The sequence below is a fragment of the Erpetoichthys calabaricus genome, chromosome 7 (genome assembly GCF_900747795.2).
Source record: "Erpetoichthys calabaricus chromosome 7, fErpCal1.3, whole genome shotgun sequence".
NCBI classification, from domain to species: domain Eukaryota; kingdom Metazoa; phylum Chordata; class Cladistia; order Polypteriformes; family Polypteridae; genus Erpetoichthys; species Erpetoichthys calabaricus.
In genome coordinates, this window is record NC_041400.2 from 165,336,402 (window position 1) to 165,351,622 (window position 15,221).

Below are 15,221 nucleotides of genomic sequence, written 5' to 3' on the forward strand. Positions count from 1 at the left end.
CGGAGTTACAATAAAGAGTATTGAAGCGATCACACCGGAAGTGGTACGTGATCAAGATGGCTGCCTCCTGCAGGTTGGATAGTTGCAACGTGATTCTGGCTTAATGGCAATTCCAGTCGTTTTAATGTCAAGGGACAATTCTGATGTTACGCTTGTGAATTGTGGAGTTACAACAAAACCCTGTATTTATTTGGATATTTTAAGACCGGACACTAATAACGTCTTTTGATAAGACGTACTTACTTCTGCTTCCCGGCGTGATCGTCGGTGTTTTAGCAACTTTTTAATTTTTTTCGTATTTGTTTTTCCTTCCAAGAAGGTGTGACATCAGGTATGTTATTTAGTGTGCGTGTTATTTTAATACGAGTACATTTTGTAGTATTATGTCCGTCATGTAGCAGTGAGGAATTCTATAGTGAGAAAGTTGATATTCTTGTAAGGATAAATAATTGTGTTACGATAAAGATATCTAAGTATGTACTCAGGGTTAATACTGCAAATACATAGTAAAAGATTCAGGAAAGTATAAGTATTTACTTACAGTTCTTTGTTGCAAAGTGGTCAAGTCTTGGAGACCTCGATTATACGGGTCCGGCAATTGTGATTGTTTTGCCACCTTTGACAGACACCGCTAAAAGTTGGGCACCTTTTTGTGATTGCTGTGCTATATGGCATTTCCATTGTTGTCGAGAAACTTGGAGTTGCAGAGAAAAAAACGGCAACAACATAAAAACACACGTGGAATATCCATTATTTGCATCGATGTTAACTCAGAGTTATGAAGTGTTCGACATCACTTGCAACGTTTTAGGAGGATCCCAGAGATATTAAAGTCTCCGATGTAAAAGAGTAACATTCATGCAAACACTTTTCTGGTTATGGTCCAACGTCTGACCAGGTCTGATTGCGTTTCTCAGTTCAGTATTTGGTAAATGAATCGTGCTTCTGTACCAGTTGTTCGTTCAGGAAGGGGAAGCACATTTTCAGCAGTTCATTGACTTTTACTGCTAATTAAATAGCAGCATTTCTGACAGGACATTTACGATCTTTGATTTTATGACTGGATGTGCTGCTTCTTGAGACTACAAACCCTTCACCTTTAGCTTGTTTTGCATGTTAGTTTCATGAGTTTTGTTTGCCCTCGTCAATGAGATGGACTTTGTCAAAAGGTTCCTTCTGGAACAGGCAAAGCCGGAGTCCGTTCAAAAATGCAGGATTAGCGAAGTGCCCTTATCTTTGTTTCCGCGGAACTCGCAATTCTGATATCTGTTCTAGAAATGCAGACTTGATATTCTGGAACAGATTGGGACTGATTTTTGAAATCACGATTTATTATATTCGGAATGCACTCAAATCCTGCTTTCAGAAATATGACCACAGGTGACGGCCAGTGGTGGCTATGGCAGGTCACACTGACCCAAATAACACTAGTTAAGAGTATGACAGTTTCCTTGGGATGCATGTCTTTGTGGTGGGTAAGAAACTCACCAGCACCTTTTATATTTATGAGGAGTTACTCAGACTCAACATTTTCTGCTTCAAAATATCAAAAATAATTTAATATGCCATTAAACTTGCAGATTAAATCAGGGCAACTAATGTGTTTTGACCTTTAGATGCTTAAATGCAATTACATGACAAAATTGGAGGAGTAAACTATGCATCATTATTTTTCTGGCCCCTGTATTTTATCTTTTACTTTCCCCAACTATCAACGCCTTCTCAAAAATGTAATCTTTTCTCATAAGTTTAATGTAGAGAAAAGCCAAGCAAAATGACACCTTTTATTGGCTAACTAAAAAGATTACAATATGCAAGCTTTCGAGGCAACACAGGCCCCTTCTTCAGGCAAGATGTAATGAAGAAGGGGCCTGAGTTGCCTCGAAAGCTTGCATATTGTAATCTTTTTAGTTAGCCAATAAAAGGTGTCATTTTGCTTGGCTTTTCTCTACATTCATAATGGCTAACACGGTACAACACCCTAGTACTACTCATAAGTTTAAAATATTTAAGTTTATACCTGATCTTTTGTGATTCCAGTTTACAATCCTAGCTGCTCCGAAACAGACTCCTGTGCCTTTGCAGTAGTCTTAGAGGTCAGTTACTAGTCAGTGGTTTACTTACACTTGCTTTTTTTTTTAAATAGCCTTTTCACAATATTTTCATAATGTTTATTTGTCATACAGTTTATATTTTTGCCTGTTTTCAAGAAGTATTATGCATGACAGAATGCTCAGTGGATTTTTATTCATTCTCACTTTTTTTGCAGTTTATTTTTCAACCGTGAATTTCAAGAAGAAATGACTGCGTATAAACCTACTAAAATTCAAAGCTACCCAAAGCTTGGAGAAAAAGTTACACAAGACACCATCTACTGGAAAAATTATAAGGTAAATATCTCTGCTTGTATGATTTTTTTGGATGCTGGCCAATTCAATGTATGTAATTAGTTTGGTAATTCAGTACCAATGAAGTAATACTTTGTTAAAGCAGTAGTCATAAAATTCCTTTCAAACAAATGACTTGTACAAAACAGATTATTTTTGTATCATAAATGGTTGTTCCCTCTAAGGTGCTTGTTTCAAAATACCATTGAGTGCATTTATCTGCTTCCAGATTTTTCTTACAATTTTCTGGCACAAACTGTTTGTTGCTATCTCACTTTAGATTTTTCTCTGCTTATACACATGCTTCCTTTTATTATTATTATTATTATTATTGCATAGTTAAAGAAGTATTGATTCATATCGTTTTCAGATATCTGGAGGTATTCTGTTAGAGATAATTAACCAAGCAAATGATTTGGTGTGTAAGGAAAAAAAATCTCTGACATTTCAACTTCAGTGAGAAGAGCCATCTCTCTTTTCAAGGCACAAGGATAACAATTAGCAAAGTTTAGGCTACTGTGTTTACAGATCTCTGGGTTCTCCTTTTAGTCTTGCATAGTCCAGAATAAGGTGAGTAACCCAGTTTACGTAGAAACCTGGTCCCCCAATTTGCATGCACACATCCACGTATGTAGTTCATCTTTGGCAAAAAAATTCTGAAGTAAATTTACTGCACAATAAAAAGGTTAAACATGATTATCAGCTGCCGTGAATCCAAAAAAAAAAAAATGCATGGAGCCTGTGTTGGGAACAGTATGGCAAAGATTACTGTTAAAAGTAACCTCTTATATTACTGCTTACTTTTTTTTAATTTTTTTTATTTTTATCTGCTATAGATGTGTGGAAACAGTATGATCGGGTGGCATAGTGGCCAGTGTTCATACCACAAATCTTTGGGGGGCTCAGATCAATGATATAAGCTGCTTGAGCATGGCAAAGGTGCTATATAAATGCAGTATTATTACTATATAAAAAGAGGATGAATGGGATTTACTTTAAAGAACATGAAGGACTAATCATATTTATGAAACACAAGAAAATGAGTGAGGTATATTTTTCCATATAGGTATATAGTGTGAAAGATTAAGGCACTGTCGACCCCTTGAACCCTCAGACCAGATGTCAGACACCAGATAAAAGTCCAATATGACTTTATTTTATAATAATAATGTGCACCAAGCACTCTACCCTCCACACTACTCATATTATAAACAATAACTACACAATAATCACTACAATAACCAATCCTCCACTCCCAGACGCGTTGCCACCCTTCCACCCAGCTCAGCTCGTCCGTCTGGGATTTCCCAGAGTCCTTTATAGTCTGTGACCGGGAAGTGTTTCTGTCCCTCAGTCCATGTGACTTTCTATCACTTCCGGGTCAGGTAAAAAACTTCTTTTCTTCATCAGCCCGGAAGCACTTTATTTCTTCCAACCATGTGACTAGGATTTACTTCCGGGCTGTATGGAAAATAAACTTGTCTGTGTCTCCCTGCAGCGTCGCCTGGCGGCCCTGACGTTATCCAGCAGGGCTGTTTATTAAAACTCCATAGTCCATGATGCCGTCCTGGAATTCGGGGGCATCTCCACGTTGCCAGGAGGGCTCCATCTAGTGGCCTGGGGGTATTGGCCGGGATGAATGGCCGGCCATATCCCACAATAGGTACTTATTATAAAATGTAATTACTTTTGATTTACTTCCTGTTTTGCATAAAAAAAGTACACATTTTCACTGGCCAACATTTACTATTCTATCCTATGCCCATATATAAACGTTCATGAATCTGGCCAGAAAAGTAGACCTTGATATCATTGACCTGAGCCCCCAAAGATTTCTGGTATGAACACTAGCAACTATGTCACCCGAGCATACTGTATCCACACATCTATAGCAGATTGCTAGATTAAAAGTAAATTGAAACTTTTAATATGTTTCTGTTACTGAATTGCGTGAAGCATGCTCTTTTCTGTTTGGCTGTGCAATTGTGCCCTACAAAGTAGTACCAGTATGTTTGCTTCTTGTCTTATACCCAGTGTAGTTGGGATAATAAAGCAAATATTTTTACTACAATTAAATAGGTATTGCGTTAAGTCGTTAAACTATTTGTTACTTTTAACTTGTTACCCCAACTCTACTCCCAAGATTGTACTGCTGAGCTTGACACCGTACATTCAGCTCATCAACATAAATTGAGTGATTTCTGAAACACTGAGATGGCTTATTTCAACCAGGAGAAAGAATAATGTCATCACCCAAGCATTTGCCTTGGGAAATTTATCTTGTGGTTTCTCCTGTCTGTGTCTACTGAAAGTTTATGTGAAGCAAAGCAGGTAAAAAGAGTACAAATGAAATTTACAGGCTATGAAATCCTTAGCTCTTATCTAATTAAACATGGCCAAATATCGGGATTATTTGCAGAGAATAACGTGACTGTGTGTTAACTAGCTTTCTCATTGATCAATTACCTGGTTTATCTAACTGGAATAACGGTTTACATGGCATTTAAAAAAAAAAAAACCAGGTTTTTGTATATAACTGGGTTATTAAAGCTCATGTAAATGCACTGAATTTCTTGTATAACAGTAGGTCAATGTATATTTCTTCATTTTGTTTATATAGTATAACTAGGTGGCTTCGCCCCCTGCCAGCTTTGCTTGCCAACCCGATCCCCCCCCAACCAACATCTGCGCTACGTGCCAGCAACTTTGCATCTCTGCTGCTCGTGTATGTGGATTTCACTTTTACCAAACAACAAAACTTTTAATTTTTGCGGATAGGCCTCTTCATTGGGAAGAAACACTACTTTTCCATGATGGCAACACGAATTAGATGATCTACAAGTCTCCGACTTAAAGTTTAATGCCAAACAACATCTACATACTTCTGTTATATCACCTATGTCCAGATATATTCAATCCCTTTTCGCTTTTACCTTTTTGTCAATATTGCATTGAAGTTTGATTCCGTGTTTGGAATTGCATCTTGACAATGCAACATATAACTGCCCGTGAGTGAATATCGTTTCTTTCTCTCTACACAAACTGTGTCTGACAATAGCATTCACACAAATGAGAAATGAGCGAACCATGTGCGTGGTTGTAAGTGTTTTAGATGTTGGCGGGACTTTTCCAAATCTCATTGCATAAAGTCTTGTCTTGTGGGGCTTGAAATTTTCTCCTGTTAGATTTCACTTTCACCAAACAGCAAATCTTTTAATTCTTGTAGATACGCCTCTTCATTGGGAAGAAACGCTACTTTTCCCAGATAGAAACATGAATTACGATCTACAAGTCTCCGATTTAAAGTTTAAATCTGAACAATATATTCAATCTCTTTTCGCTGTTCCGTTAATTCACCGAGTAATAGTTTTTGCGCTAATGCGATCTTTACTATCATTTTTCTGAGACTGTCAAATTTTCATACTTCCATTATCTCTAACCTGCTCTGCATGTGTATCGCGCCAACATTTTTGAATTCTTTACGCCGTTCTACTTTGTCGTCTACTCTTTGTCTTTTATTTCCTGCCCTGGGCGTGGTTAAATCTCTTGGCAAAAAGTCTAGTCTTGCAGGGCTTGAAAGTGTCTCTCTTTCATGTCTTTTTTTATTATGATAGAGAGAAATAAAGGTTGCTTTTAAGTGTGTTTTCTAGACATTTCTGGACTTAGCATTTTTTGACAAACATTTTCAATAACTCCATATTTTTGATGTGTTTAATGTTAGGTTCTCTGTTAACACTGTAGATTCCTATAAAAAATGGAGTCTAGAGAAGAATGTGATGCAATAGCTGAAAGCCCAAAGCATTGTCCGAGTATGCTTAGTTTTTAATGAACATCACGATATTGCATGCTAAATAAAGTGAAATTTCCCACACACTTAGACATTTAAATACAGTAATTAAAGCTTAATATTCCAGTAATGGGTGATCCTCATCTATAAATTACAAATCTGTGAGTAGCAACTAAGTGCCTACTTTTGACCTACATAGGTATGTAATTGTAACTTTTGCTTTGGTTTTCCTTCTGAGGGTCATAGCTGCAGTAAGCCAACCTTGATCAACCAGGTTACTCTGTATCATCATTAACAGATTCCTGCTCATTATGTGGAATTCACAGCTGGAACAGGCTAGTTGGATATGAGAGAGATTGTAATCGTTCTAGTATGTTCTGTGTCTGCCACTGATTCTTTCCAATTATGGCTGTGCCTGATACACTCCCAGTAGATGGTGCTTTGGAATACATCTAAACTAGTTTCTTTGTCTCTCATTAGAAGCAGCATTTCTGCTGGGAGGTGTATCCTGTATCATACTTCACATCATTGCCATATTGAATTAAAATAGCTTGTTTTTTAATTTGATAAGCACTTTTATATACTCTTATACATAACTAAAGCCATTGAGTAACCTAAATTACTGCAAAGGCGAATGTGACCTTACATCGGGATCCACTTCAGACAGCAAGAGTGTTTTAATGTCATTACAGTGTAAAGTATGAGATGCAAAGCTTAACAAACTAAAAATACACATGCAGTAAAGTTTCAGGGATCTAATAACCAAATGCAACTCAGTTTTTGTATAATTCACACAGCTGTAAAAATATCTGGGTTTGAGTGCAGTTTTGGATTTGACAAGGGTAGAAGAAGAAATGTTTAAAATTCTTTGACTGAGGTGACATTTTCACAAGTAAGACAACATTTACTGTTTTTAAATGCTTATTTATTTTGTGGTGTAGGGTAAACATGTGAAAGGTAAAATATGTGCAGATGGGTTTATAAAAACATTTGACCACTGAATTTTATAGCACTGTGGAGCTGTATTTCAAAGCGCCTTTTTATTAAGGTTGAATGTGAAAAAATCCTAAACGAAACCAAATTTTGTTTGCTTCACTATTGTACCTCAAAAATAAAATAAACTTGGTGAATTTCACATTCTTTAGATCTTATATTTGGAAGCAAGTTCAAAATTGTTTTTGAAAAAGTTTTAAAAATTGTGATTAAATTATCAGCTCTATTATATAGCATATCAAAGATGTATTAAAAAACCTTTTGAATAAAGGTAATCTTTGCAAAGTGAGTAGTACTTTTAATCATTTTACCCTTTGGAAGATTTTATTTTTTTTTTTTAATAAAGTTCCGGTTAGTAGAAATAGCCTAAAAGTTGATAGAAATCTACGTTTTGTACCTAATGCTTGTATGCAAAATTTGATTGACCTAAGTGAAAGCTTACTCTGTCTCTCTCACACACTAACACACACACACCCACCCACCCACACAGACAGACAGACGTAATTCCAAAATTGGTATTTTTGGACTCCGGGAGGTCTAAAACGTTGAGATTCATCAAAACCTCGAAATGGAGTTTTTTTGGAGGATTCCAATACTTTCCTTATACCTCGTATACGAGAAAGTCAGGGAGGTTTAAAATGTCGACATCCATCAAAATGTTGACATCGAATTTTTGGACAATTACAATACTTTCCCAATACTTCATATACGAGAAAGTAAAAAGACTTGATCGGTAAAAAGTTGTTTTCAGTTCCTGCTTTTCTAAGCTTTATGGTAATTTAGTTGTAGTGTCCTTAATAATAATAATTCTTTGTATATATAGCGCTTTTCTCACTACTCAAAGTGCTAAGCAATTGCAGGTTAAGGGCCTTGCTCAAGGGCCCAACAGAGCAGAGTCCCTATTGGCATTTACAGGATTCGAATTGGCAACCTTCCGCCTTAACACAAGATAATAATATGGCAGTGAGTGGAGGTTTATTTTATCAGTGAATGAGAGGTGATTGGTGTATTAGCAATTACGTTAAAAAAAGTGGAGCAATAAACTGGAAAAATAATCAGAGAAGTTGTCCCGTGCAACTAGACAAATGGAAAGAAAAGCAACTTTAAAGAATTCAGACCTCTATTTTGTCCTTTAAATTAAATTGGACACCGCTTGAGTTTGGACAGCGAGCTTGTTTAAAATGCAGAAGCTTACACTTTTAATTGGGAAAAGAAAAAATAAAGATGAATTTGAAATTGCTGCTTAGTGAACAATAGGCTTTTTTAAAATTTGTACAGTGTTTATTGTTACAGCACAAGTTTTCCTAAGAAACAAGTACTAAATATTTAAAATGGTAAAGTACATAATTAAAAAGAAACAATGACACTTACTGTAGACTGTTCTTTGCTTGTAATTATGAGAAGCATTTTATTTTCTTTTATGCCATATGTATTATGGATAAATATTTATTATTAAGCATTTTCAGGAAATTTATTTTAGTATTTTATGATTGCTGAACAATAAGCCCACAGAATTTTATTGTGTTAATAAAAATGAACGTTTGTCACCTGTGGTCTATAGTTTAATTATAAAAATACACTTTGATATAGGACATAAGGCTTCTATGCATCTGATTATTCAGAAGCTTGTGTGTAGATTAATTTTTTTTAAAGGGATAAAGGAAAAAAAAATCGGATTCAACCGGTCAAGTAACATGAAAATCAGAGATCGGTATTGGCCTTAAGAAACCTGATTGGAGCATCCCTAGTTCAGGGTATAAATTATTAGAAGATTTTAAACATTATTAGTAAGAGCACTTGGTTCTAAACACGTCATAAGGTATAAGTGAGCTATTTTGCGTTGCCTTCAGTGTAACTATTGTAAATCATTGTTATTTTTCAATGTTGAGGAACAAAGTGCTACATTAGCGACTGCATTATGGTAAAAGTTTAATACTTTTAAGACTGATCATCAGTATTTGCTGCTCCTGTATTTATTTCTGTGGACCTTGCAGTTTGTCACACAGTAGTAAACATCAACGATGCAGAAGTGAGAACACACATTTCAACTTGCAAAATTAAAAGGTACAGAATTTAAAATACTGGTTCAGGGTGAATGGTGGCAGAAAGTTCCATGCTCAGTGTATCACTAAATTGGGAATATTCAACAAGGATTTGTGTATTTGAATTTTAAAAGAAAATTCGAGAACTTTACACCTTTTCTGATGAAGGCCCATGTTCCAGTGCTTGCTGTAAACTGTTCTTTGCTTGGGTTTGCCTTGAATTAGTCGGGAAAAATGTTTAATATTGTTTCATGCTATCTCATTGAGCAATAAAACATTTTAATAAAGGAAAAGCTATCTTGCCAGATTGGTAGCTATTTAAAGTGAATTATTTATTTTCTGCAGAGGTTTTTCTAATTTAATTCTGGATACTTCTTAAAACTTTGAAACACCTTACACATCTTATAAGCTCTGTTTAACCAGAATTGTATAAAAACCTTTCTCGACTACATTTTTGATCTCCGTCAACTAGAAGGATACAGTAATTTTTTTTCTTGTGTATTACAGACACCCATTCAAATTAAGGAGTTTGCTGCTGTTACAAAAATAGACTTCTCTCCTGTTCCTCCCTATAACTATGCAGTAACTGCTTCATCAAGGGTGAGTGAATTTGACCATGTTCCTTCTGTTGCAGTCAGTTGATGTGTTAATATTCTTTTGACGGCCCTTTTTTTTTTCTAAAAATGCACAATTTTTAAGAAGTGGGCCGTTTATATTTCTACTTTCTCTTAACTTTCCCTTTTTGACTTTGGTAGCATACATTCAAATACAGTTTACTCCTGTAGAACACAGAATGCAAGCAACCTTTCTGGTAGCATACATTCAAATACAATTTACTCCTGTAGAACACAGAATGCAGCTACCTTTCTGTTTATTTCTGTGACATCTGAGCTTAATGATTTTTGAATAAATTTAACTTGCTTCTATGCTGATTCTGTATGCCATGCTTTTTGAGGAAAAGTGCTGATTATATTAAGTGATATAGTTTCGTTCTCTGTTATATTATTATGCAGATCCACATCTATGGGCAATATTCCCAGGAACCGATTAAAACCTTCTCCAGATTCAAAGAAACTGCCTACTCTGGCTCCTACAGGGAAGATGGGAAACTGCTTGTGGCTGGGAGTGAGGATGGCTTGGTGCGAGTGTTTGATCTTGCTGGAAGGGAAGCACTCAGGAAATTTTCAGGACATACAAAGTATGTTGAGAATTTGTTACATTTTTAAGTTTTTTTTTTATTTTTTTTTTTCTTTCTTCCAACAAATTGCTTTGATTTTTATCTTAAGTTTGTAGCCTTGTTTTAAACTTCACAAAATCCATATTCTGGTTATACCTCAATTAAAATACTTTTATTGAGGAGAAACTATATGTTAAATTATAAACTAAACATTGGACACTGGCATGCACCATGTGCTTATGGTTTTGTCATCTCAAGAAACTAGTAATTTTTACAATGCAGAGAGACAATTGAAGCTAGCCCTCTGTCCAGCAATTCATGTGCCTGTTGTGGACTCGGAACAGATGATGCATCTTTCTATATGAGTGTTGAATGTCCATCCTTGCATTCATTTTTCTAACACACTTATGTTTTACCTTTTCAAGTAATATATGTATTGTATAGTTGAACTGTTCATGTTTTTATTCCATCCCTTTCAAAGCTGCTTAAAATTTCCTGGAAGCTTTGTTCTTTATCTCATTCCCACAATATCCCACTGCCTCTCCCAGCAGTGTGTTTCTTTGACTTGAATTGGCTTTCAGTTCAGTTTTAAAATAAAATATTGTAGTCTGATTGTACAAGCCACCTTGATTAAAAATGACTAGTAAATAAGTATGTCATAGTATCCTTTGAAAGCCCCAGCCCTGCTGCCTGATTTTAATCCATATTTTGTGAAAAAAAGGCAAAAACCTTTTTGAATATTTATTTAGATTTTTTTTTCTCACCCTACATTTCTGTATAGTTTTGGTATTCATTTCTAGATTTTCTATATTTACTGATGTGTTTAATAAAGTTTCTGTTTCCATTATTGCTATTCTATATCCACAGTGTCATATAAAAAGAATAATTGTTATTTTAGAGAACTTTTTTCTTTTCTTTTTGTTTTTTGTGCATGACACCTTGATGTATTTCTTCTCTTCAGAGCTGTTCATGTAGCAAATTTTACATCGGACAAATATCACGTATTTTCTGGTGGGGATGACTACTCTGCAAAGTTCTGGGATATGCCAACAGCATCTGAATTAATTTCCTATGATGAGCATACAGATTATGTCAGGTGTGGCGCTGCTAGCAAGCTAAATCCTGAAATGTTTGTGACGGGTGAGTTTTTTTTTTTTTTTTTTTTGTTCTCGCAATCGCCTGTCCCAGATACTACTTTACCATAAACTTGCTGACTCATGCAGAATTGGCAGTTTTTGTTTTTTATGACACATATCTTATTAATCAGACTATATGTGGGAAAGAAACCAGTTTTATGAACCTGATGTAGAATAAAAGTAAGAGGAAGAATGAGGGAATATTCTAAACTACAGTCTAAAATATCATCATACTTTGGATTCACACTTTTACATGTTAAACATGACCATTCTTTTATCTGTTTTATTAGTTTTTAGTGTGACATGTAATTTAATATACAAAATAATAAAATACAGGCTTCACACCTTTGCTGTAGAACATTCAGTGTGGTTTTCTTGTTGTGGATTTGTTGTAACAACATATCAGACTTCCTTAACACTCTCTAAAGCTTCCAGTTCCTTCTGGGGAATTCCCAGATAATCCTAGACCAAGCAAGAGAGAATCTGGCCATCCCTCCTATCTGCACTACAGTTTCCATAAAGCTGATTCAGTGCATGTTCTCACTACATCTTGTCTGTCTTTTCTCAGTGTGTAAGAGCAACAGCTCTACACCAAGAGTTATTCAGCTCCATGTTATGTTATGGTGAATAAGTCCTGAATCCTTGGTTCTCGGGTAATATGTCCACCACATTTGTACCCACAACCTCATTCCTTCAGTTGCTACTGACATCTAGGGTAAGAGTACAAAATGTAAATGTAGGATTCATTGGTTACTGTTCTTCCTCTGATTGCATCCATCCATAAATGTATATATGACTTTTCATGTACTACTTAGTGTAGCCTCTCTTGAAATAAAATTGTGATGGCTGTATAACACTATATTTAGTTCACCTATATCCTCTGTTTTAAAAATGTTTTCTTTTATAGGCAATGAACTTTTAATACATTGTTTATGGAATAGATATAGTTATCTACAGTAATAGTTATTCTAGTATGCAATGTAATTGACAAGGATTTCTATTTAACCATATAAATGTTAAAGTGAATACCATACAATGTACAGTTAGGTCCATAAATATTTGGACAGAGACAACTTTTTTCTAATTTTGGTTCTGTACATTACCACAATGAATTTTAAATGAAACAACTCAGATGCAGTTGAAGTGCAGACTTTCAGCTTTAATTCTTCAATTACTTTTGAGCCCCTGAAATGAAGGGATTGTGTTAAAAAATGCTTTAGTTGCCTCACATTTTTATGCAATCGTTTTGTTCACCCCACTGAATTAAAGCTGAAAGTCTGCACTTCAACTGCATCTGAGTTGTTTCATTTAAAATTCATTGTGGTAATGTACAGAACCAAAATTAGAAAAAAGTTGTCTCTGTCCAAATATTTATGGACCTAACTGTATGTGATAGGTTTTTATTTTGTTCATTTATTTCATGGTGTGTAATATTTTGTTTTCATTTTAGGTTCATATGATCACACAGTAAGGGTTTTTGATGCTCGCACAGATAAAAGTGTATTAAATATGGATCATGGCCAGCCTGTAGAGAGTGTGCTCCTTTTCCCTTCAGGGGGACTCTTGGTGTCTGCAGGTAACATTCACATTTTTTCATAGCATTTGTAAAGGATTAGTGAGCTGTATTGTTGTCAATATGACTAGACAAAGTAAATTTCGTTTATATGGATGGTGACACAAATGAGCTTTGTATTACTGCAGTGTCTATTACTGTAATTTCATGGTTTAGTTACTCTATGTCAAGTTCACATTCTTACCAAAGACATGCATGCTTATTATTCTGGTCTTACATGAATAAGACTTTTGCATGCCTCACTGTCTGACATTAAATCAAAGAGAACCTGTGATCGATTGTACCATCTTTTATGTCACACTTTGGAAATTTACTGGAGTTTATGCCACCTCTTTTCCCACAACATATAGCCAAATAGCTGTGGGGGATTTTTGCTTGATGCTAAAGACCATTTTGTGCTTGCCATTTACACAAACAAAGTAAGTAATTGTTTTCGGGGTCATTTTCTCTTCCTGTCACATGCACACAGTATCAACATGCATATTTCAACACTATCTATGTGTTCAACTTTATATATACTGGTCTGTCATGTGTATGTGTTTATAATGTAGAAGATACTGTGCACTATGTAGTGTGTCTGTGTGATTGTGTGTATTTGTGTATATTGTGAAAGAATGAGTCTCAACACACTGGAAAGGTTTTTGGCACCTACCAGTATATTGGCCCTGGCTGCAAAAGGTTAAAGAAAGAACAAGAAGTTGTTGATAGGTTGAGTTCCTGGACTGAATTGATGAGGTTTTGGGATATGGTGTCTTTTTATATGCTGGGAACAGGAAGTGACATCGTTCTGAGCGCTGGAACCAGAAGTGATGTTAAATCGGGCAGGTTTTCCCGTATTTGGTCTGCGGAGATAACAGAAGTAGGTTTAGAGCACCCTGCCACCCCCTGGCTTGGCGGGTAATTACCTCCACTTCGTCCACTCAGCTCCCTCCTAGACGCACATGTGTGACAATATATATGAACTTAAATATACTGTATATGTGTGTATGTACAGTCATATGAAAAAGTTTGGGAGCCTCTCTTAAGTCTTTGGATTTTTGTTTATCTTTGGCTGAGCTTTCAAGGTAACAACTTCCTTTTAATACATGACATGCCTTGTCGAGACAGTAGTATTTCAGCAGTGACATTAAGTTTATTGGATTAACAGAAAATATGCAATATGCATCATAACAAAATTAGACAGGTGCATAAATTTGGGCACCCCAACAGAGATATTACATCAATACTTAGTTGAGCCTCCTTTTGCGAATATAACAGCCTCTAGACGCCTCCTATAGCCTTTGAGTGTCTGGATTCTGGATGGAGATATTTTTGATCATTCTTCCATACAAAATCTCTCCAGTTGAGTTAAATTTGATGGCTGCCGAACATTGACAGCCTGCTTCAAATCATCCCATAGATTTTTCAATGATATTCAAGTCAGGGGACTGTGATGGCCATTCCAGAACATTGTACTTCTCCCTCTGCATGAATGCCTTTGTAGATTTTGAACTGTGTTTTGGGTCATTGTCTTGTTGGAATATCCAACCCCTGCGTAACTCTAACTTTGTGACTGATGCTTGAATATTATCCTGAAGAATATGTTGATATTGGGTTGAATTCATCTGACCCTCGACTTTAACAAGGGCCCCAGTCCCTGAACTAGCCACATAGCCCCACAGCATGATGATACCTCCACCAAATTGGACAGTAGGTAGCAGGTGTTTTTCTTGGAATGCAGTGATCTTCTTCCACCATGCAAAGTGCTTTTTGTTATGACCAAATAACTCAGTTTTTGTCTCATCAGTCCAAAGCACCTAGTGTATATTGTGAAATTCCAAAATGAATCTTGCTTGTCTAAATGGGCATTTGCATTCAACAAGCGACTCTGTTTGTGGCGTGAGTGGAGAAAGGGCTTCTTTCTCATCACCCTGCCATACAGATATTCTTTGTGCAAATTATGCTGAATTGTAGAACAATGTACAGATACACCATCTGCAGCAAGATATTCTTGCAGGTCATTGGAGGTGATCTGTGGGTTGTCTGTAATCATTCTCACAATCCTGGGCATATGCCGCTCCTGTATTTTTCTTGCTCTGCCAGACCTGCTGGGTTTAACAGCAGCTGTGCCTGTGGCCTTCCATTTC

At 35.9% G+C, this 15,221-nt stretch overlaps 1 protein-coding gene across 1 annotated transcript in view; it reads left to right on the plus strand.

The window, feature by feature from the left end:
* The first annotated feature begins 25 nt into the window (after positions 1-25).
* utp15 (UTP15 small subunit processome component) overlaps positions 26-15,221 on the plus strand; it is a 30,514-nt gene continuing 15,318 nt past the window's right edge. The window contains exons 1-6 of the mRNA XM_028805670.2: positions 26-331; positions 2,270-2,390; positions 9,717-9,809; positions 10,223-10,407; positions 11,348-11,526; positions 12,973-13,098. Coding sequence (XP_028661503.1) covers positions 2,301-2,390; positions 9,717-9,809; positions 10,223-10,407; positions 11,348-11,526; positions 12,973-13,098 — 673 coding nt within the window. The 5' untranslated portion in view covers positions 26-331; positions 2,270-2,300. The remainder of the gene's footprint in view (positions 332-2,269; positions 2,391-9,716; positions 9,810-10,222; positions 10,408-11,347; positions 11,527-12,972; positions 13,099-15,221) is intronic.